The 21,703-nt window shown below is 35.2% G+C and overlaps 4 protein-coding genes across 5 annotated transcripts; all 4 read left to right on the top strand.

The window, feature by feature from the left end:
• The first annotated feature begins 2,208 nt into the window (after positions 1 to 2,208).
• LOC131013207 (chaperone protein ClpC2, chloroplastic-like) lies at positions 2,209 to 5,725 on the top strand. Its single transcript, XM_057941272.1, has 4 exons — positions 2,209 to 2,280; positions 2,347 to 2,532; positions 3,541 to 4,302; positions 5,186 to 5,725. Exons 1-4 carry the CDS (start codon positions 2,209 to 2,211, stop codon positions 5,723 to 5,725), a joined length of 1,560 nt encoding a protein of 519 aa, XP_057797255.1.
• A 2,698-nt stretch (positions 5,726 to 8,423) lies between these two features.
• Positions 8,424 to 11,178, top strand: LOC131006178 (receptor like protein 23-like). The gene has a single exon (XM_057933356.1). The coding sequence runs from the start codon at positions 8,467 to 8,469 to the stop codon at positions 10,918 to 10,920; it is 2,454 nt and encodes an 817-aa protein (XP_057789339.1). The 5' UTR covers positions 8,424 to 8,466; the 3' UTR covers positions 10,921 to 11,178.
• Positions 11,179 to 11,614: 436 nt separating this feature from the next.
• On the top strand, positions 11,615 to 12,809 carry LOC131006177 (uncharacterized). The gene has a single exon (XM_057933355.1). The coding sequence runs from the start codon at positions 11,862 to 11,864 to the stop codon at positions 12,582 to 12,584; it is 723 nt and encodes a 240-aa protein (XP_057789338.1). The 5' UTR covers positions 11,615 to 11,861; the 3' UTR covers positions 12,585 to 12,809.
• LOC131006176 (probable sodium/metabolite cotransporter BASS4, chloroplastic) lies at positions 12,393 to 19,701 on the top strand. Of its 2 annotated transcripts, none has more exons than XM_057933354.1 (15): positions 12,393 to 12,532; positions 15,124 to 15,329; positions 15,466 to 15,568; positions 15,730 to 15,837; positions 15,960 to 16,027; positions 16,299 to 16,377; positions 16,791 to 16,849; positions 16,957 to 17,025; positions 17,124 to 17,237; positions 17,489 to 17,510; positions 17,636 to 17,703; positions 18,206 to 18,291; positions 18,719 to 18,848; positions 19,099 to 19,200; positions 19,276 to 19,701. In XM_057933354.1, exons 2-15 carry the CDS (start codon positions 15,135 to 15,137, stop codon positions 19,348 to 19,350), a joined length of 1,278 nt encoding a protein of 425 aa, XP_057789337.1. In that variant the 5' UTR covers positions 12,393 to 12,532; positions 15,124 to 15,134; the 3' UTR covers positions 19,351 to 19,701. The 2 variants fall into 2 exon arrangements, with proteins under 2 accessions (XP_057789337.1, XP_057789336.1); XM_057933353.1 differs by having other exon boundaries at positions 17,489 to 17,530; positions 17,641 to 17,703.
• Positions 19,702 to 21,703: the final 2,002 nt, after the last annotated feature.

Genomic DNA, 21,703 nt, shown 5'->3' with positions numbered 1-21,703 from the left:
ATGATAATTTTGTAACATAATTTTGAGGGCCCAAAATTTTAAATATATCTCATTACTTATAGACTTTATATATACTAAAAAATATTACGCAATTTAACTTATTGTCAAATTTATATTATATTAAAACTTTAAAATTCAAATTAAAATATAAAATTATGCTGACAATGCAGTTACTGACTTATTGTTCTTAAAGAAGCTTCTCAAATTTAAGATTATTGAAAACGTATTTGAGATCGTCTCCTTAGAGAGATTGAATGATTTGACAATATCTATATACATATATAAAAGCTCGATCACTTTCGAAAATAGTAAATTATGTTTTCCTGCCAAAAATCACCCTTACTATTTTTGAAAATACATCAGTAAAAAGTAATTAAAAGTTCCAAAAACCCTTTTAAAACTGATAGAGAATTTGAAATAAAAACATCTAGATATTTTGGTGGAAATTTTTTAAATTGATAATAATAATCGTTAGTTAAAAAGGTTTTGTCAAGATCTTGGTCATTCATTTTATATCCTCCAATTATAAGAGGGTTTTATCTTCATTTAATGCTATTATCTTTATTAGAGCTATTTTATATAATAATATATGTAACTTATAGAATTTTATTTTCTAAATATAATATTCTAAAAAATATAATTTTTTTTATGCACGGGAGTAATACTAGTTATGTATAGAAAAAGAGATTAATAAATTTTAGATAACATAGATTTGAACGATGTCGTACATGATTTTGCAAGTAAAAATGCTAGATGAAATCAATCTTTTCAACCAGTGGCTCCAAATCAGAGAATGCGTGTCTCCGTTTGAGGATGGAGGGGGATTATAGACAATTAGGACCCCCTCCTCCACAAAAATCTTGAATTTCCTTCTGAACTCTTTGCTAAGAATCTTAATTTTTTTGAGTTGGCGAAGAAGAGAAATCAAGAAATCAACCACCGCCGAGCCAAGAGCATCATGTCCCAGTAGTTTATAGTAAAGGAGGGTGGGAAGAATTGAATTAATTTTTTTTTTTTTTTGATGGTGTTGTATTCATCTTCTTGTTTACGGTTGTTGTGAGTTGAGTAAGAAGAGACTAAGAGAGAAAAGTAAGCTGTTTGAGTGATTTTGATAGAGTGTTCTAGCTGAGTTTTTAGAACTTTTTTCGGTTATGTTTTGCAGTAGCTGTTGTAATTCATTTTCTTCTCATTTACTCAATAAAGATCTTTGTGTTGACCCTCCCGTGGAGTAGATCTACGGATTGAACCACGTAAAACTTGCGAGTTCTTCATCTATTTTCTTTTCTTGTTTGCTGCGGTTTTTCTGTATTTGTGCAAGTGAGAATTCAGCTCACAAATTGGCGCCGTCTGTGGGAATCACTTGGAACGAACCAGAGCTGAAGAAATCTTGCAATGGCAGCGTGATTTGACGTGGAGAAGTTCTCCAGCAAAAACGATTTTGGTCTTTGGCGTCTAAAGATGAAGGCGATGCTAATCCAGCGGAATCTGGATGAAGCTCTTGATGCGGAGTAAGAGAAGAAAGTTGGAGACTCCTGCAGTGTGTGGAAGAAACTTGAGAATTTGTATATGACAAAGTCATTCGCAAATGGATTATTCCTAAAGTAGAAATTGTATTCTTACAAATTTTTGGAAGAAAAAGATATTAGTGAACAACTCGATGAGTTCAACAAATTACGGATGATTTGGAGAACATTGATGACAGTCAGTGGCGGATCCAATGTGTGGTGCATGGGGGTGCAACTGCATCCCCAAAAAAAAAATTAATAGTATTAATATTCATATATAAATTATTTAAAATTTAAGGTTTGTCAAATTTCAAACTTTAAATAAATTTGAAATTATAACGTTAAATGATATTCATCAAACATCGATGGATTACACACTAGTATGATATATTAATTAGGTTCTCATGTAACAAAATAAAGTGTTACGTGTACATATTATAATAAGTATATTTAGAAAAAAAGGTCCACTACAGTAATAATTAGGTTTTGTACATATGTATTTTATACTTCATCCCTCCCTATAAGTAATTTGTACATATTTATATGCAATTAATCTATAATACAATATAGTAATATACTAATATAATAATATACGTTCAACTAATTCTATATTAGGTAGAATTCTAAGCCTGATTGAGTTAGGATTTGTTCTTTATATATATATTGTTGTAATTAATTCACTTATTTTGTGTGTACTTGTAATATGGCGAGGCAGGGACAGCTGCAGAAGTATGCAACTAATATGACTTTGATGGCTGAGAGCCTGAGATGGTACGTATTCTAATTTATTTTTTAAATAAAGTGTTTAATTTAGACTAAGATTTGATTTAATTAAATTCAGGGAAAGGTGGATGCGGTAATTGGAAGAGAGCAGGAGATGGAGCAATTAATACAAGCTTTGTTGAAGAGACGGAAGAGCAACGCCTGTCTCGTCGGCGCCGCCGGCGTCGGCAAAACCGCCATTGTTGAAGGGCTCGCTCTCAAAATTGCTCAAGGCTCAGTTCCGGATAAGCTCATAGGAAAGATGGTAATTAATTAGTTAATGTAGCTAGCTAATTTATTAATTAATTAATCCAAATTAATTAATCTGATTAATTTCTAGATTTTCACAATCGACATGAATCGTTTGGTTGCTGGAACAATACTTCGTGGGATGTTTAAAGAAAGGATGAAAGATGTGTTGGAGGAGGTGGAGCAAAGTGAAGGTAGGGTGATATTGTTCATCCACGAGCTGCATACTATAATTAAGAATGATAATAGTGGAAGACGTTGCCAACATTATAAAACCGGCTCTCTCTAGAGGAGATTTTATGGTAAGATCAAGAGTTTAATATATTTTGGTTTTTATTTAGGTTTTAATAGTCTATAAATTAATAAACCAACTTAACTTTTGCATGCGTAATTTATTTATGTGTTATTGGCGCCTAAATACACTAATTTTGCGGGTAGTTTGGTTTTGCACATGAACTTTGAAAGGTGTAAAAAAAATACATAAAGTTTATGTTGTAGCAATTTTATCGTAAATTCAAATATTAGATATTCAAACTCCACAAAAATCTTACGATTTGCGGGTTTAGAGATTTCTTATACGATATCTTTTAGAGATGTCATATACGATGTTATTTTTTAAAACGTCCGATGAATACATGTCGATATCTCGACTTGTCACGTCAGCTTGACATCTCTAAAAGATATCGTATAAGACATCTTTAAACCCGTAAATCGTAAGATTTTTATGGAGTTTGAATATCTTATATTTGAATTTGTGATAACATTGCTACAACATTAAAGTTCATGTATTTTTTTACATCTTTCAAAGCTTATGTGCAAAACCAAACTACCCCAAAGTTGGTGTATTTAAGCGCTTATAACCCTTTTATTTATTGCAATTGTTTTTTAAAATTTGCTACAACTAAAGAAAGGAAAAAGATCCACTCACACTCTAGCTCCTAGAATGACTCGAACCAAACGTCTTAGCAACAGACTGTGCTTCATCGTCTTATTTATTGTAATTGTATCTTGTATATATATATAGTGCATTGGCGCTACAACGCTGGAGGAATACACGCGATACATAGAAGGAGATGCAGCATTAAAGCGCAGATTCGAGAGCATACACGTGCGTGAGCCATCGAGAGACGAAACCCTAACTATGCTCAAGGGCGTAATTCACAAATACGAGACTCATCACGGCGTCAAGTATGCTGAAACGGCCGTCATCTCCGCCGTCGACTTGTCCAAACGCTACCTCAAGGAACTCCACCTCCCCGACAAGGCCATCGACCTCATCGACAAGGCCGGCGCAAGGGCGCAGATGCTCGGCAGGGCCCTCGTCAGCGGCTCCGACGTCGAGCACGTCGTGTCGGCGTGCACTGGGATTCCGGTGGCCGAGGTGTCTAGCAAAGCGTCGCAGTGTCTGCTCAAGTTGGAGGAGGCTTTGAAGCACCGTGTGATCGGACAAGATGAGGCCGCGGCGGCCGTGAGCCGCGCCCTCCTCCGAGCTCGCGCCGGAGTCACGGATGCGACCAAACCCATTGGCTGTTTCTTGTTCGCCGGCCCCACCGGGGCCGGGAAAACGGAGATGGCTAAAGTGGTTGCCGAGGAGTATTTTGGGTGCAAAGAGGCTATGGTGAGGCTCGACATGAGCGAGTACATGGAGTATCACTCCGTGTCGCGGCTCATCGGATCGCCTCCCGGCTATATATGCCACCAAGACGGCGGCCAGCTCACGGAGGCGGTGCGGCGGAGGCCGCACTGCCTCGTCTTGTTCGATGAGATTGAGAAAGCACATCAACAGGTATGGCTTATTAGCTTATAAATACACAAAATTTTAGTTAATTCTTGAAGCGCATATTTTGATATGACTTATGAGAATACGTAAACTTTCAATTTGTTAGGATTTTTCGATTGAAGAGATAAGTGTGTAGATTTTCGTTTGTTTGCATACTTGAATTTTGTGTTGTAATATCTTCCTCAAAAAAAAAAGAAAAAAGAAAAGCTCATGATCAATTCAAAAATTAACTAAAAAGTCTTATTAATTAGCTTCTTTTATTTAAGTCATATAGGAAATTTATCTTTATGTATTCAATCTATATAATATACTATAAAAAAGGAGTTTTTCCCTTTGTTTATAAAAAAAAAATATTTGATATGCATCTTAAATTTAAATTTGTGAAAAGTTTTTTAATATGGTAAAAAAAAAATCATCAAAAATGAATTTAAAAGGAATAAGTTATGAAGATTTTAAGATATTTTATTTTCTCTCTCTTCGCTAAAGTTTTATAAATTTTCTTATTTATGTTTGTCCGTGAGAATATTTATTCATTTAATATGACGTGTAATACTATTTATAATAATAATGTGTAATGTTAATTTTCATTATCAAATAATTTGAAATTATTTAATAACTATGATTAATTATCATTACAAACTTAAAATTTACGTTTATATTTAGTTTATTTTTAAAATATATTTTGTATTTAACTATAATTTAATTCTATCTAATATTTATTTATTTTTTCTTTAAAGCGTGTTGTAATTTCGATGTTCGTCCTGCATCACACGAATGAATAATCATACTAGTTCTACTAATGAACAAAAAGTTAGGGTTTGTTTTCTCTTCTCTTATATACGAGTATATATTCTAAAGAAAATTAACGAGAATTTTTTTTTTTTTCAAGGTATTGAATGTGCTGCTCCAAATTTTAGACGACGGAAGGCTGACCGACGGCAAGGGCAACACGGTTGATTTTAGCAACACCGTTGTGATACTAACGTCGAATGTGGGAAACGACATGCTCGAGCGTGCTTTCCAACCGGAACTGCTCAACAGATTCGACGAAATCGTGGCGTTCAAGCCGTTGCACAAGGAGCATATACAGGAAATACTCGAAATCTTGATCCGCGAATTCTGCGACAGAGTGGCTTCCAACAAGAATATTAACGTTGCGATTAGCAAAGGATTGAAGGAAAAGTTGGTTTCCGAAGGATACGACATGAGGCATGGTGCTCGAGCTCTCAAGAGGGCTATGGCTAGATTGGTTGAAGATAAGTTGGCACATGAAATCTTGAATGAGACAGTGGTGGAACAAGATTCTGTTATCATGGATGTTGGTGTGAATGAGGAGATGGTCGTGGTCAAACATTCCAAATTCCAAATTCCAAATTATTATGAGATGTGGATTTGGATTATTTGTACACAACTACAATATCAATGGTAGATGTAGATTTAGATTATTTGAACACGTCTACAACAAAGGTTTTCAACGGGCAATTGGACTAGCGGGAATTATACATATATGTTGTAAATAGATAGGATATATTATTTTTCATTATTTTAGAAACTAGAAGCATTTTAGAGGGATACGATATTTTGTTTATTTTATCATTCAACCATGCACTAATTTAATGCATGTATTTATTCAGACTTTACCGTCTCTGGTTTAGGTGCTGATTTCAACTAACTAGCATCTGCATCCCGCAGCGGAAAACATTTTTAATTTTTATATTTATATAAAATTAATTGAATATATTTAAAAAAATAAAAACGAATTCACAATTATAAAATTTGATATTATGAAAAACAAAAACAAAAAAAATAAGTTAAAACAATTAAAAATAAAATACTAATTAAAACGAATTAAAATATATTTATTCAAAAAAGATTAGCTGAGAGGAGAGAGAAATTTATAAAACTTTAATATTTAAACAAATTTAATTTTTACATTTTAAATCAAATGTTTTCATAAACTATATTATATTAAAGCTCTTATCATGATCTTTAATTTGATATGCATATTAATTATTTTATAATTAATCCAATTTCACAATTTTGGAAAGAAATGTAACAACAAATAAGAAGTTAAAGAAAATGAAAATAAAAAGAAAACATATTGTTTAAACATAAACCTCCAATCTTATTATAACTACAAAATTGCTACTCAATTTTGAAATTAATTTCAAATTGGAAACTCCCTTTTTAATATAGTATAGACTAGCATTTGCATCCCGTGCAATGAACAGGAAAATATTTTTTATTTTTTATATTTATATAAAAACTAATACTAATTTAATTAGCATACTCAATAAAAATTAATTTTAACTAAATATATTTGAATTGAATATTAAAATATTAAAAAATAATAAGAATTTACAATTATAAAATTTGATAGTGTTATGAAAAGCAAAAAAAAAGAATTAAAAATACATTTTTTTCTAAAAGATGAGAGAGGAGAGAGAAAATTATAAAATTTTAATATATAAACAAATTTAATTTGTACATTTTAAATCAAATATATACATAAAATATAGTATCAAATTAAAGCTCTTATCATGATCTTTAATTTGATACGCATATTAAATATTTTATAATTAATCGAATTTCACAATTTTGGAAAGAAATAAAACAATAAATAAGAAGTTAAAGAAATGGAAAATAAAAATAAAAATAAAAATATAGTTTAAACATAAACCTTCAATTTTATTATAATTACAAAATTGCCACTCAATTTTGAAATAAATTTGAAATTGAAAACTCCCTTTTAATATAGTATAGATATAACATCAGAGTGCATGCAACGGAGTAAACCTTTTTGTGCTAGTATTATAGAAATAACCACAATCTCTTTTTCCCTTCAATCAATATGCCGGGGGTTCGAGTCATCAGAGGGAGAAAATGAAGAAGTATTATTAGTCCTTTATTTGAAGAGTTATATCTTGTTCACATTAATTTCATAAAAGAAATGGATTTTAGGGTTATTTTTGGAGTTGCTATCCCAAATCTATGAGAAAGTAGAGAGTATCTTGTGCTTTGGCACTTTGGTCCAAAAAGGTAAACCAACTCTGCCCCTTCCAAATATTTTCTTCATACCTCAAATAAACAATGCTCATAGTAATATTTTACTCTAAGAAACATCTTCAATTTGTTGCTTTTTTCAACTGGCGTAGCCCTCCCATCACGTCCAACAACTCATATAATGTTATTTAATCCAAGAATTGTAACACAGCTATAACTAATTCAACAATCTCAGAGAAAACAATGTGTGCAGCCAATCGGCAGCTCTTTGCATGATCATAAAGTTTGAAGAAAGCAAAAAGTATATTTAGACGTCGAAATATTATATTCATGGAAGACTTGAAGTCAAGTGTAGTCCACAGCTAATTGATGGGGTGTGGTCAATGGTCCGAGCGTGTGGTCAATGGTCCGGGCTCCGAATCGTTCATTAGGGCCCGAATCAAAACCGAAACCGTGAAATGCCCGGTGCGAGTAAGTGCCAAAATTTCTTGAACTGAAAACCGACAGTTAATCATTGGGTCGAACCGCCGGCTGGGAACCGCCCAAAATCGGGGATTTTTAGGTTTTTAAATTTTTTATTTTTTTTTTCAAATTTAATTTTTTAAAATTAGTTATTCCTTCCGTCCCATGAATCTTGAGTCACTTCTTTTGGACACGAGAATTAAAAAAATAGTATTTAGTGTGTTAAATGTACGTGGTAGGTGAAAAAGTGAATAAATAAATTTTTTTTTTGCCATATAAGTAAATGACTCAAGATTCGTGGGACAAAAGGAGTATTAGTGTTTAGACTATAGTAGTTTAGAAATTTTAGTGTAGTAGTTATTACTTATTCAATTTTGTAATTTGACGATTGTAATTTATTTGTACATGTAAATTGTATTTTTTTTTTTACTTTGAATTTAATAAAAAAGCAAATTTTATTACATTTTGGGTGTTAATGTGTTATAATTTTATTTAATTTATAGTTTTTTCAATAATTTCGTTATGCGATGTATTAAATAATGTAATTTCATAAGAAAAACATACACAATACATAAAATAAAATAAAATACGAAAACCGCCGGTTCGGTTTCCGGCCAGTGGACAACACTGGTCAAGTGTATAAAGTCTATAAATCCACATACCTTAACCTCAGGTTTCTACACAGCACAACACTATCCCTCTTCAATGGCTATCTCTTTGCTTTTACAATTTCTTTTCATCATTCTACTTCCACAATCAATTGCCAAAACACATGTTACTGATCATGCTCAAACACACTGCATAGAGCATGAGAAAAATTTGTTGCTTGAGTTGAAGAACCAACTGGTATTCAATTCATCTTATTCAACAAATCTGGTGCAATGGAACGTCGACGAAACGGGCGATTGTTGCAGCTGGCAAGGTGTGGGTTGCGACGACGCCGGCCATGTTATCAGTTTGTGGCTCAAAGATGAGGCCATTTCAGGTGGATTTAATGAGTCATCCAGTCTTTTCAATCTCAAGTTCTTGAAGAAGCTCTCCTTATCCAACAATCTGTTCTCATCTTCTTTACCACATTCTATTACCAATCTTGAGAGTTTGTCTCATTTATACCTCTCCAATGCCACATTCAGTGGCACGATTCCATTGGCTCTTGGTAATCTGACGCGACTAGTCCATGTGGACTTGTCAGGAAACTTCTTCAGTGGCGCGATTCCATTGGCTCTTGGTAATCTGACGCGACTAGTCCACGTGGACTTGTCACACAACTTCTTCAGTGGCTCAATTTCTTCCATCCACTTTGAAGGTCTTTACAAAATTGATACAATTGATTTAAGCTACAACTCACTAAGTGGCAGCATTCCCAAATCCATCTCTACTCTTTTTTCTTCACTATGGCAACTTGATCTCCACAACAACCAATTCCATGGCCAACTTAGTGAGTTTCTTGATGAGGATATCTCCAAGCTTCATTCTTTCCATGATCTCGATCTCTCCAACAACTTGCTCAACGACACTTTTCAACTCGAAAAGATTCTAACCATCATTCCCTACCTCGAAAATCTTGATCTTTCTAACAACTTCTTGTCACTCAACACTTCAAGCTCAAACAAGTTCTCTATGAACAAATCCTTCTTGAATTACTTGGACCTTTCGAGTAACAAGATTGGTGAAGTTCCTAGTTGGATTTGGGAAATTGGAGAATTGACATTTTCCTATTTGAACCTTTCTTGTAACAAGCTGGTGGATCTGCAACAGCCTTACAATATTCCTAGCTTCTCTCTTGGTGTTCTTGACTTGCACTCGAACCAGCTTCGTGGCGAGCTGCCACTGCCACCACGGAAAGCTTTGTACGTGGATTACTCGAATAATTATTTCCACAATTCCAGTCCCAACACCGGAAGCTTCTCCTCTGTTGATCTTCAATTCTTATCCGTTGCAAATAACAGCCTAACGGGGCCGTTTCCAACCTTCATTTGCAATAGTACAAGCCTTAAATTTCTTGACTTGTCTTTCAATAACTTGAGTGGTAGTTTACCTTCTTGCCTATTTGAAAATGATAAGAATCTTCAAGTGCTCAAGCTAGGGAGAAACAACATCAATGGTGGGATCCCTGATAAATTTTCTCCCAATTGCAGCCTAAGAACTTTAGATGTGAGTCACAACAATTTGGTTGGAGATGTTCCACTTTCTTTAAAGAGTTGCTCTTCTTTAGCATTCTTGAATGTTGGAAGCAACCACATAGATGGTAACTTCCCATGCCTGCTTCCATCTTCGTTGCAAGTGCTCGTGTTGCGCTCCAACAGATTACATGGGGAAATCGGATGTCAGAAGAGTTGGCCAAATCTTCAAATCATGGACATAGCTTCCAACAATTTCAGTGGCTCATTACATCCTTTTAACTTCACAAGTTGGGGAGGAATGGTGTTGGAAGGCGAGACAAGGCCAGCGCGCTTCAAATTAGGCACCGGTATGACTAACTACACGAGTTACAACTACTGGGATGAGGTGACATTAACCATCAAAGGATTGGAGCTGAAGCTTGTCAAGATTTGGCCAGAGTTTACATCCATTGATTTCTCTTGCAATAATTTTCATGGAGATATCCCTAAAGCCATTGGTGAGCTCAGCTCACTTTATCTTCTAAACCTATCCCACAATGCTCTGAGTGGCTCAATCCCAAAGTCATTTGGTGAGTTGAGGCAGCTCGGATCACTCGATCTCTCGATGAATCTGCTCACAGGTGAGATACCAGATGAGATTGCAAGGCTCACATTCCTTGTTGTGATGAATGTGTCTTACAACAAGCTGGTTGGGAAGATCCCACTTGGCTCTCAAATTCAAACGTTTTCAGCTGATTCCTTTGAAGGGAACATAGGATTGTGTGGTCTCCCTCTCAGCATCAGCTGCACAAACACACCACCACAAAGAAATGTGGAATCAGATAGGGAGATTGAGTGGGATTATGTGTTTGCTGCTGCTGGATATGCTGTGGGCATAGGGAGCTTTTCTTGGGTGCTTTTATTTTGGACAAGCTTTAGAGACAAATATTTTGAGAAAGTTGAGGATGTTTTTGAGAAGATATTCGAGCGCCGCCAGAATAGGAAGAGAAGACATGGAGGAAGAAGGGCTGTGAGGAATCAAGTTAGAAGACAGTAGTGGTGACAGAGCTATTTAGTTTGGTTGCAGAGGAAAATTCATAAACTAAGGCTCCTTATTTGCATCTTGTTTTGTTATCTTTTGGTATATCCTTTCATATTTGTGTGTCTAGTCTACTTTAGAAATAGTTACTCAGTCCATGATAAGTGTGATGTGGATTGGATGATGCGAATTTTAAGAAAATATTGACGGATATGTATAAAATGAGAAGGTGAATCGTCAAACTTCCATTACGTAATTAATAAATGGTTTGTAAGATGGTTTTTTGTAAATATTATATGTGAAGGGTTATTAGCCGGTAAATACACAAACTTCTTATATTTTCTGAAATTTAACATGACTTTTATTTTTAGCCCACAAATACACAAAATTAATATTTTTTTTTTTTCTGAAGTGGAGACGGGAATATATGGCGTGAACTACGAAATATGCACTTAAATAGAGTAGTTTGATTCATTATTTTGATTGGAGAGTGAATAACATGGTATATCGGTTTTCACGTTAAATAGTAAATTATAGTAGTTTTTTTTATCGATGTCAAAAATCAGAAAAAATGCTAAATTGGTGTATTTGTGAGCTAAAAATAAAAGCCATGTTAAATTTCAGAAAATATAAAAAGTTCGTGTATTTACATGTTAATAACCCTATACATGAATAAGATAAAAATATATAAAAATATATATTCTAAAAAATAGAAAACCCATTATTAAAGCAAAATGACATTTGTATCCCATTTCTTCTTGCTGTGAGCAGAAATCAAATTACAGTCAGATCTCCACTATCTTAGCCGGCAAGAAAAATTACACCAAATTCAATTCTGCAAAAGCCTCAATCTTCATCGCACATTCAGATCAAGAGAAAATCCCCAAAATTCAACCCTAAAAAGTGAAAAAAAAGAAAAAAAAAGAAAAAAAAAAGAAATTCAGATCGCCTTCAATCCGATGGCGAACGTTCCGCCGGTGGTTTTCCGCTCCGGCGGAAGCTCCTCCGCCCCGCAGCAGCGCCGCCTCCCGACCGCCCCCTTCCAGCCCCCCGGATCCTCCAACCCCGGCATCCCCTTCCTCTCCTTCGACGTCAACTCCGCCGCCGCCTCCACCTCCTTCTCCGCCGCGCCGCACTTCCCCTCCTCCTCCGCCGCCTTCGACGACGAGCCGCCGCTCCTCGAGGAGCTCGGCATCAACACCAAGCAGATCTACCAGAAGACCATCTCCATCCTCAACCCCTTCCGCATCAACCACCACCTCCACGAGGACGCCGATCTCTCCGGCCCCTTCCTCTTCCTCATGGCCTTCGGCCTCTTCCAGCTCCTCGCCGGGAAGCTCCACTTCGGGATCATCCTCGGCTGGGTCACCATGGCCTCGGTGTTCCTCTACGTCGTCTTCAACATGCTCGCCGGAAAAAACGGCAATCTCGACATGTTCAAGTGCCTCAGCCTGATCGGCTACTGTATGCTGCCGATCGTGATGCTGTCGGCGCTCTCGCTGTTCGTGCCGCAGGGCGGGACGGCGATACTGGTCGTGACGGGGGTGTTCGTGGTCTGGGCGACGCGTGTCTGCACGGGATTGGTCGTGGAGCTCGCGAGCTGCGGGGACGAGCACCGGGGACTCATCACGTATGCCTGCTTCTTGATTTACGTGCTCTTTTCTATGCTTGTGGTTTTTTGATTGAGCTGCGTTTTGTTAGATAGGTGCTGAATTGGTTAGTATTGATGTTGGCTGTCTGTTTGTGTAGATTTTGTTTATTCTATGAGTTTCTGGATATAGATTCTTGAATTTTTGAGGATGAGGAATGAGGATAGCTTGCAAATTGTAAGCTAATTAATAGTCATTCTCTTTGATGATTGGCTGTCTCAACCTGTTATGAATTGCAATTGTTTCAAGTTTCCTTCATTACTTTAGTTGAAGTTTGATGAGTTTTGAGTGATTAGTTGGAGTGAGTTGATCAGGGTGGAATGCATATACTCTGTTGCACAAAGAAGAAAAAGTGGAATGGAAAAGTATCTTTTTTCTTTTGAAGTTTCATGCTTCTCTGTATTCGTAGAAGGGGTAATAGTGTTTTATGTCCTGAACTTTTGTTTCTCGTATAATATCATGGTATGCAAAATTTGGTGACGAAAAAGATGACACTTTTCCAAATCAAGTTGTGAATCCTGCACACCAAGTTGATAATTCAAGCCTTCTCTGGCGGGATAAGTCATCTTTCTGTCACCGAATTTTGTATGTCGTGAGCTTTCTAAGGAGAAAACGAAAGTTCAGGACATTTTATGGAAAATGCTGAAAGTTCTAAACATAAAACACTATTAATCCTTTGTAGTATTACCATGGAAGGTTAATGTCTCTGGTAGCATTTCTGATGAGAGCTTGACTTAATGAGACCCCTTAGAAATGATGGTTACTCTGCACAAAATATATCATATAACCCTTTAAGGAGTCATCTTTACTTCAATCAGGTATTTTGATTACCATGTAGTTGATAGACCCCTCAAATTGTTTCCTATTGGCCTTTCCTGAGAGCGTTTCTGTGTGTATATTCTCTCCTTGTAAACTGCAAAATTACAAGTCATTACAGTGGATCAGAATCGAGTGATTTTGATGTTATTAGATTTCAGTTTCACTACAAAATTCAGTGATGACTTGAATTCAGTAAAGTAATCAGTAGTCCCTGGTTGAAAAAAATGAGCTTTTGGTGTTCAAGCAAGGAACAAGTGTGGTTAGAGTTGGAGTAAGCATCCATATCAATCATATGCCGGCGTTCATCACTACTTCATACGATGCCCCTGTCGTAGTCTAAGTTCTTTGTAACTTCCCAGTTCTCTATATGAATGTGTGTAGGTTATATGCTGACTTGTTATGCTATTTCTTGTCCATTCGAAGAAACGAAGGCGCCTTTCTCTTGGATGCGTTGCCTATTGTTAATACTAATGTGGCCATGTACATAAGTTACTATTGTTGATTAGCTTGCAATTCCATGTCTATGGTTGTTTTTTCTGCATTCACTTCTGTTGGATTTACATTGGGTGGGCCAAAATGTTGATAATGATAATTTGCACCTATTTATCTGTGTATGTATATTATTGAAGAAGCTGGCATGAATTTACATAGATAGTTGAATTCAGTTTTTGAAGTTCCCATCTTCTTTTCCTGGTTGAGTGACAGATTGAAGTATTCATAGCTTGTAAAAGCAATGCAGATGTTATGTATTACTGTCTACAATTTATTCGAGAGGCTTTGGTGGTGAATTCGTATGCTACTTCTGAGACATACAAGCATAGATTAAAGAGGTGGTCTTGGATATACCCGGGTGTACCGTACAATCGGGTCACACCTTCACTTAAACTTTGACCCGCACTCTGATTTGAACCCATATCCTGACCCAACTCATATAAATAACACTATTTTGGGTACGGGTCAACCCGGTTGTACGGTACACCCAGGTGTACCCAAGATTTTATGTAGATTAAATTACACGAAAAAAAAAAAATATTGTTAAATAGAGGAATGGAGAATTATTATTGATCATCTCTAAAAAAAATAAAATTATATTGATAGCTTTTGATTCTACCTTTCGGATAGATAAGCACAGGTTAGTGTTTTTACTTGATTAGATTTAATGGTAACATGTGTCTAGTGAAAGTATGCATTTCATAATGAAGTGTAGTTCAATTGATATTTTTTTTTAATAAATCAAGTAATTGAATTATCACAAAAAATAAATTATTATTATTGATTCTCTTTTAAAAAAAAGAAAAGAGAAAGCTTTCATTAAGTTAGGAGTTTGAATTATCACGAGTAAAATAAATTATTATTATTGATCATTTTTAAAATATCAAAAAGAAGAAGAAAGTATGTATTTCTCCACTGATTTTTATACATTCAAATATGAACCAATTTTCCTATAAATCTAATTTCAATTTTCTCATCAATTTTAAGACATAATTCAATCGACAAGCTACAAAGTGCAACTCAATTGATAAATTATTTTCCTTTAATAAATAAATTGAAAGTTCGAGTCAAGAGAGGGGGAGATTGAACATCATTATCGATCATCCTTTAATTAAAAAAGAATAATAAAAAATAATCGACAATTCAATAGCAAAAATAAAACAAAAAAGAATAATTAGAATAGCGGTTGAGGTAGGTACAACTACGCCTTTCAGTTACCTACGTACAACACGCTAAAGCCACAGTCAGTTTCTGTATGCAGTCACACCCACCATGGCGCGAGCACTCCAAGCCCTAATCCCCCACACTCCGATCACCGGAATTCCATCTTTCCGGCTTCTGCGCCAGCTTCCCTCGCCGGCGTTTTCCCCCATTCCCAACCGCAAGTCCAATGTAGCGCCTTGTGTTTGGGAGCTCCATTCAGTTTATAGAATACGCTGCATTAAAGCAAGTGCCAAGTCCCTCGAGGTTACCTGCTTTCTCAAAATTTCATTTTTTTCCATTATCAGTCACTGCAAAAATTCAATGCTGTCTGTGTGTGTATCGTATTGGAGGATTGTGCTTGTTCCGTTGAGCTGAAATTTAATGTTTTGGTGTGTTTCAGGGAAATGGAGATGGAGAAGAAGAAAAGCCGCTCCCAGTGGTTGTAACTTCGAATTGGACTAAAACATTAGCTAATGTTGCTTCCGATAATTTTCTACCTCTAGGTTTGATTGATGTGGTTTTAATTAGAAGTGTTAATCCTTAATAATCTCGCCCAATTTCAATAAATTTTTTATCAGTTTCATGGAAATGTGTGTGAGCTAGGTAACAGCTTACTACGGTTTTCTAATTGCAGTGTAATGTATTCGTGTAATTGTGCTTGCAGCTCTTATCTGTGGAGTACTGTTGGGACTTGCAAATCCTGGTCCCGGTTGTCTAGCTGATAAACTTTATGTGTCGAAAATTAGTACGTTTGGGATATTTGTAATTTCAGGTCAGGTTTCTCGTATATTGAATAACTTCTGTAATGTTATTGAATCTTTTGTGATTATATCTACCTTGCAACTTTTGTGACTATAGTTTGGTTTAGGTATCTTAGATATTTTCATTTCTCAGGACTGACGTTGCGCAGTGATGAAATTGGTGCCGCTACTGAAGCGTGGCCAGTTGGACTGTTCGGGCTAGTATGATCTTGCATTCTTCTTTACATTTTATTTCTCCTCTTTAATACATCATTTAGCTATGCTGATATTAAGGATTTTTAAAAATTACACTTGCTGTTCTCTCTTGATATCGTGCTCTTAGAGTTAGTGGATGTTAACTTAGATAACAGCTTGAAGTCCTAGATCTTTCAAATTCTGAAAGCCACGAATTCCCTTGTGTTGAAACATTAACGTTCTTACCTCTCAAGTTCCTCAGGAAAGAACTCAATTTCTACTATTCATTGCAATGCAGGCTTCTATTTTATTTTTCACACCCTTATTCTCAAAGATCATATTGATGCTCAAGCTCCAGCCGCAGGAATTTGTCACAGGTTTGAAAACTGTAATCTTTGCCTTGACATTGCACGAGCCCAGTTGTTGCATTTATAACCAGAAAATGGGTAAAGTTTCTTCTGTGAGAGAAGCTTAGGAGTTCCATAGGAGTAGCAAAATTGTCATACTAAATAGATAGAATAGACTCTTTCAATGTCATAGACAAGGGGGAAGAATTTAGGAAGAAAAGTTTTTATGTGATTACTACTAAGAATATATCCTGATAAATGTAATGCATATTTGGTTTTTAGTCTTGGGAGAAAGAATTGAGGAGGGAAAAAAAGGAAACAGACATAGCTCAAGATTCTCTGTTTTTGTTTCTGTCTATCATCGACTCTTTTCCATTCATTTTTCTGATTATCCGTTTGATTCCCTGTTTCTGTTTGATGTGCTTAGACTTTTAATTCCACAGGACTTGCTATATTTTGCTGTATGCCTACAACTTTATCTAGTGGAGTGGCTTTGACACGGGTAACTGAATGTTATGAATTCCCAGAAGAATGTCTGCTAATGATTTCGCAGACCCGAAAGAAATGTTGCTGTTAGCTTGACTGCAGGTTTGATTTGATAAAACACAGCTAGCTGGTGGGAACTCTGCTCTTGCACTTGCAATGACCTTGATATCAAACTTATTAGGAATTCTAATTGTAAGTTCTGGTCTTTTATTCCTGGACTCTCTATAGTCTAGATGTTCACTATTCTTGCTGCAAAGGACTGAAATGTGTGTTGCGTATTGGCATAACAGATACCTTATTCTATCTCAAAATTCATAGCTGCTGGAGTTGGGGTAGCTATTCCAACTGAACAGTTGTTAAGAAGCCTTGTTCTCACGCTTTTAGTTCCTCTAATCTTGGGAAAGGTGAAGCTTTACGTCTTTACTATTCTTGTTAATCTATATTTACATCCTAATTCACCCCATTTATTTTTTCCAATCTTAATAAGACAAGGATATACCTTAAAATCTGTAATGTTAGCACTTAGCAATGAGAAAAATAATTTGACTTTTGCCAGTCATGAATTCTTGCTAACATTTTTTTTCCATTTACAATTACTTGCTGCCTTTGTGATTTGGATTTCTGACCTCTTATCTCTATCACTCTCAATCAACAGGTTGCTCGAGAACTCTCCAAAGGTGAGAGACCTCTAAACATATTTACACCCTCTTGGTGTTTTAATAGGATGGTTAATGAAACTGATATTGTATTTTATCTGTGAATACATATTCTTTATTTTCATTGTTTTACCAAAATCTTGCAGGTATAGCAGATTTTGCAGATGGAAATCGTAAGCTTTTGGCAGTGATCAGTGCAATTTTCCTCAGTTCTGTAAGATCCACAATTTGATTTGTTTTCAAACCGAAATAAACTTGGCCACCACTTCTATCTTTAGTGACATGTCCAGAGTTTGTTAAGTTAATCTGAGGAAATTCCGTTTAGGGAGGTAGTGATGTTTGAAATTGCTTCTAAAATCTCCAATCAAGCTGATTACTTTAGCAGTGTTTGACACATACTTCTGTATATTGCATGCATAATCTCATTATATAGAATTTTGCAGTCATGACTTATACTCTTGATTTGAAGCTATTTATTAACTGTGTCACATTAAAGATCGTTACTGATCATATTCTAGCTGTAAATATAAATAAATACATGTTTCTTCCATTCTTCTTTTCTGCAACAGTTTGACATTGATCGACTAATTTAGAAATATGGTTATTGGCCAATAAATTGTTCCCGAAAAGACTAAAAACTGCATTCAAACCATTCACTTTTCTACTTCTGTGATCTTGGTCGTGATTTTTGCACCTCATCTCTGCCCCTTATGAAGGCCCCTTGGATTCAAGTCAGCAGATCAAGGTCACTTCTTTTGATGGTGAAGCCTGAAATTTTTCTAGTAGCTGTTATAATGGGAGTGTATGTATATCTTATTCTTCTTTCAATTAGTGCTTCTCTTATAACTTTGTGTTGTCACTGAAAGAGAATATAAGAAGGGTGGTATGTTGTCCGAGATTGTAATATGTTAATCAAATTGACATATCATTTCGTTGCGCAAGACAAATTTTGAAAGTTGAAACTCAGAAAATAGTTTTGTGAAATTACTGAGTCATACATGATATTCCACACCTAAAATTGTCTTCATTTCTCATCTCTTTTGTTTTATTCATGTCCATCTGAAGTAATTGAATTGAATGAAAAAACTTGGATTGCTGCTGTGTAAATACGCTTTACCCAGTTGCTATTTTTCCTCAAATACTAATAATATAATGCATGTAATACGATATATTTATCACAGGGAGGTATAGTAGCTGCATCAACTAATTACCTTCCTAACATGTTGCAGGCTTCTTCATTTTGCCCTATTTTCTTTTAATGCTCTGTTAATTCCGAGTCTTTCGCTTATCACTGGAGGCAGTAAGTCGCCTTTCGCCAAGAAAGAAAATACCAGTGCTCTTCTATTAGTCGCCAGCCAGGTGAGATGCGCTTTGGTTGTGTAGTTGATGTTTTTATTTATTTATCATTAATAATTAATGATAATTTGCACATTGACAAGCAAAAGTTCTTGACACAGCTATAGGGATTTACCTAAACAGTTAAGAAAATAAACAAGCCTGCAAATTTTTTGGTGTTATATGTAGTTATAAAGAAGAAGACAGTGTAAAGAAGAAGCACTATACAAACAATGAAGCATATTGTTACTGTAATATTATATGCTTTTTGCAGAAAACCTTGCCGGTAATGGTAGCAGTTGTCGAGCAGCTTGGGGGTGCCTTAGGTGCATCTGGCTTACTAGTCCTTCCATGTGTGGCAGCTCACCTTAACCAGGTGAACAAATTTGTCTCCTCCTCTCTTAGTCTAGCCTTTGCTTGCTTCAGCTGATATGAATCGTCGTATTTGTAGATTATCATCGACTCCTTTATAGTGAGCCTCTGGAAGCAAAAGGAGGGCTCATTTGAAAACGCCAAGATAGCATAGACTCGACACAGGACACCGTGGTCATGAGAAGTAATGACCGAGCCATGGAAACCATGTCTTAAACACTGGGGCGAAGCTAAACGTACACCAGCCCGTTACCAGCGTCGTCTGCACATCACTTTCCAGGTAGTGCTTCTCATCCTCTGCAAATTGATCTGTATGTAGATGTTACTATAATTTCATGACAGAAAAATACTGGAAATATTTTTACTTGTGAGAGAAATGAGGGATATTATTTTCTAGGAAGGTTGTTACTTGAAATGTGGATCATGAAGTTTCAGCTGTAAAAGAACTACTCTTGTATTTTTTGAATAGAATCTTGAATGATGAATCCATGATATTTTACTATCAGTGATTAGGGGTGTTTACTTTACATGATATTTTACTATAAGTGATTAGGGGCGTTTACTTTCCATGAAGAACTACTCTTATATATTTATTACTCCCTTCGTCCACCAATTCATGTCCTCCTTTTCTTTTTCGTCTGTCCACCAATTCATGTCCTACCCATTTTTAGTAACTATTTATACATTTTTTAATTGGTACGTCCCAATAAAAAATACATTTTTTCTCCACTCAACTAATAAACAATATACTTTGTGGATCTCTTTCTCCACTCAACTAATAAACAATACACTTTGTGAGTTCCTTTCTCCATTTAACTAATAAACAATACATTTTTTTCTTAAAACCCGTGTTTCCTCCCCTAGGTCATGAATTAGCGGACGAAGGGAGTATCTAATAGTGATAAGGGGTGTTTACTTTTGATGATTAGTAATATGCATGATCGAGTAAATGGGATAAGAATCAAGTAAAATTAGCTTAAATTATAGAATTAATCAAGGGCATTAAGATTTTCGAAAGTTCCAATCCATCAAAGTAAACAAGGAATAAACAATAATTTACTTTTTGAATTATCATAAATAATTTTTTTAAGAATAAACTATAATTTTAATTTGAATTATCATAAATAATTTTTATTTTTTTTTAACTTTGAACTATCAGTCTTATATCAATTGTACCATAGAGCTATTTTTCGGCTCCAAAACATTGACGTGGCTTGCCGAACTACCACGATGTATTAAAAAGTTTTAAACTAGTTTTAATATGCATGCCATGTCATTAAGAAATATTTAAAAAAAAAATCCCAAATTTCCCCAACCCTCATCCCTTCTCCCTCTTCCCTCTCGCCGGACGTCCTCGTCGCCTTCTCCTTCTCTGACGACGTACGCCACAGTACCGTCGTTTTCGGCGAGGTATTCATTAAAGTAAGAAACAAAAAATATATAACAACCGAATTAAAATGTACTATAGACAATTATTATGGAATTTTTATTTGTGAACTGACAATTAATAGGAAGGCGAAAGATGTGCATTCAATTCAATATCTAATTGGAGCTGAAATCAAGTTGAAACATATACATGAAGGAAGATTTTGTTAAAAAACTTTGCTTTTTCGCGATCTCATTTATGTATGCTGCAAAAGTTGTTTTACAAAATTTGATCTGCCTATTATATCTCTAACAAATTTTAATTACATCTAGTATTCTTATTAACACATATCTCTAATTTTTTTTATTTTTTTTTGAGGGAATCTTCCCCTTCATTTCTTGTCAAAAACAAAGGACTCTTTTCTATTTCCTTTCAACATTCCGAAAGGAAACAGGAAGGAAGCAATTGAATTGGAAAATACACACAAGTTTTTTTTTTTTTTTAATTATTATTATTACAAAATTTCCAAGAAATTTCCAGCTAGGGAAAATCAACAGAAAGAAGGGATCGTATGGAGTTGAGGTCTTTGCTTTGGTGCATGCTTCCTAAAGATATCAGCTTTAAGGACTTGTACCATACGTTTCGAATGATAGTACGTAAGTTACAACAAATAATCAAGTTTCGGCATCTGCTGCAGCATCGAAATTACGTAGAATTTTCATCAATTTTTTTTTTTTTTTTTCATATTTAAATTAGCACTAGGGTGTGGTTGGTCATTGGATTTTATTAGACATGCAACAAGACAACAATTTATGTTCTTCTCGAAACTCAATATGATATTATTCACAATGTAATGAAAGATATTGTATGCTAATTATAGTTGTAGCAAAGCATGAAGACACCAATATTAGAAAAAAAGCGATAGTAAAGATCAAAATAATGGTCGTTAAAAATGATAATTCTGTCTAGGGGTGTAATTAATCGAATCGAGCCGAACCGAATAGTGGTGTGCTCAAGTTTGATTTGTTTAGTATCGAATCGAATCTCGAACTTTACTTACCAAATATTTTGAGGCTCACGAGCCTAATCGAGCCTATACGAACTTTCTAAATTTATATTTTATTTAAAATAATAAATATAT

This window comes from Salvia miltiorrhiza, chromosome 1 (genome assembly GCF_028751815.1).
Source record: "Salvia miltiorrhiza cultivar Shanhuang (shh) chromosome 1, IMPLAD_Smil_shh, whole genome shotgun sequence".
NCBI classification, from domain to species: Eukaryota; Viridiplantae; Streptophyta; class Magnoliopsida; order Lamiales; family Lamiaceae; genus Salvia; species Salvia miltiorrhiza.
This window is presented reverse-complemented; position numbering and strand designations above follow the sequence as displayed.

Coding starts and splice junctions, on each gene's coding strand:
- LOC131013207 (XM_057941272.1), top strand. CDS start 2,209: ATGGCGAGGCAGGGACAGCTGCAGAAGTATGCAACTAATATGACTTTG. Junction 2,533..3,540: donor ATAAGCTCATAGGAAAGATG/GTAATTAATTAG, acceptor ATATATATATAG/TGCATTGGCGCTACAACGCT. Junction 4,303..5,185: donor TTGAGAAAGCACATCAACAG/GTATGGCTTATT, acceptor TTTTTTTTCAAG/GTATTGAATGTGCTGCTCCA.
- LOC131006178 (XM_057933356.1), top strand. CDS start 8,467: ATGGCTATCTCTTTGCTTTTACAATTTCTTTTCATCATTCTACTTCCA.
- LOC131006177 (XM_057933355.1), top strand. CDS start 11,862: ATGGCGAACGTTCCGCCGGTGGTTTTCCGCTCCGGCGGAAGCTCCTCC.
- LOC131006176 (XM_057933353.1), top strand. CDS start 15,135: ATGGCGCGAGCACTCCAAGCCCTAATCCCCCACACTCCGATCACCGGA. Junction 16,378..16,790: donor GCCGCAGGAATTTGTCACAG/GTTTGAAAACTG, acceptor TTAATTCCACAG/GACTTGCTATATTTTGCTGT. Junction 17,026..17,123: donor ACTTATTAGGAATTCTAATT/GTAAGTTCTGGT, acceptor TTGGCATAACAG/ATACCTTATTCTATCTCAAA.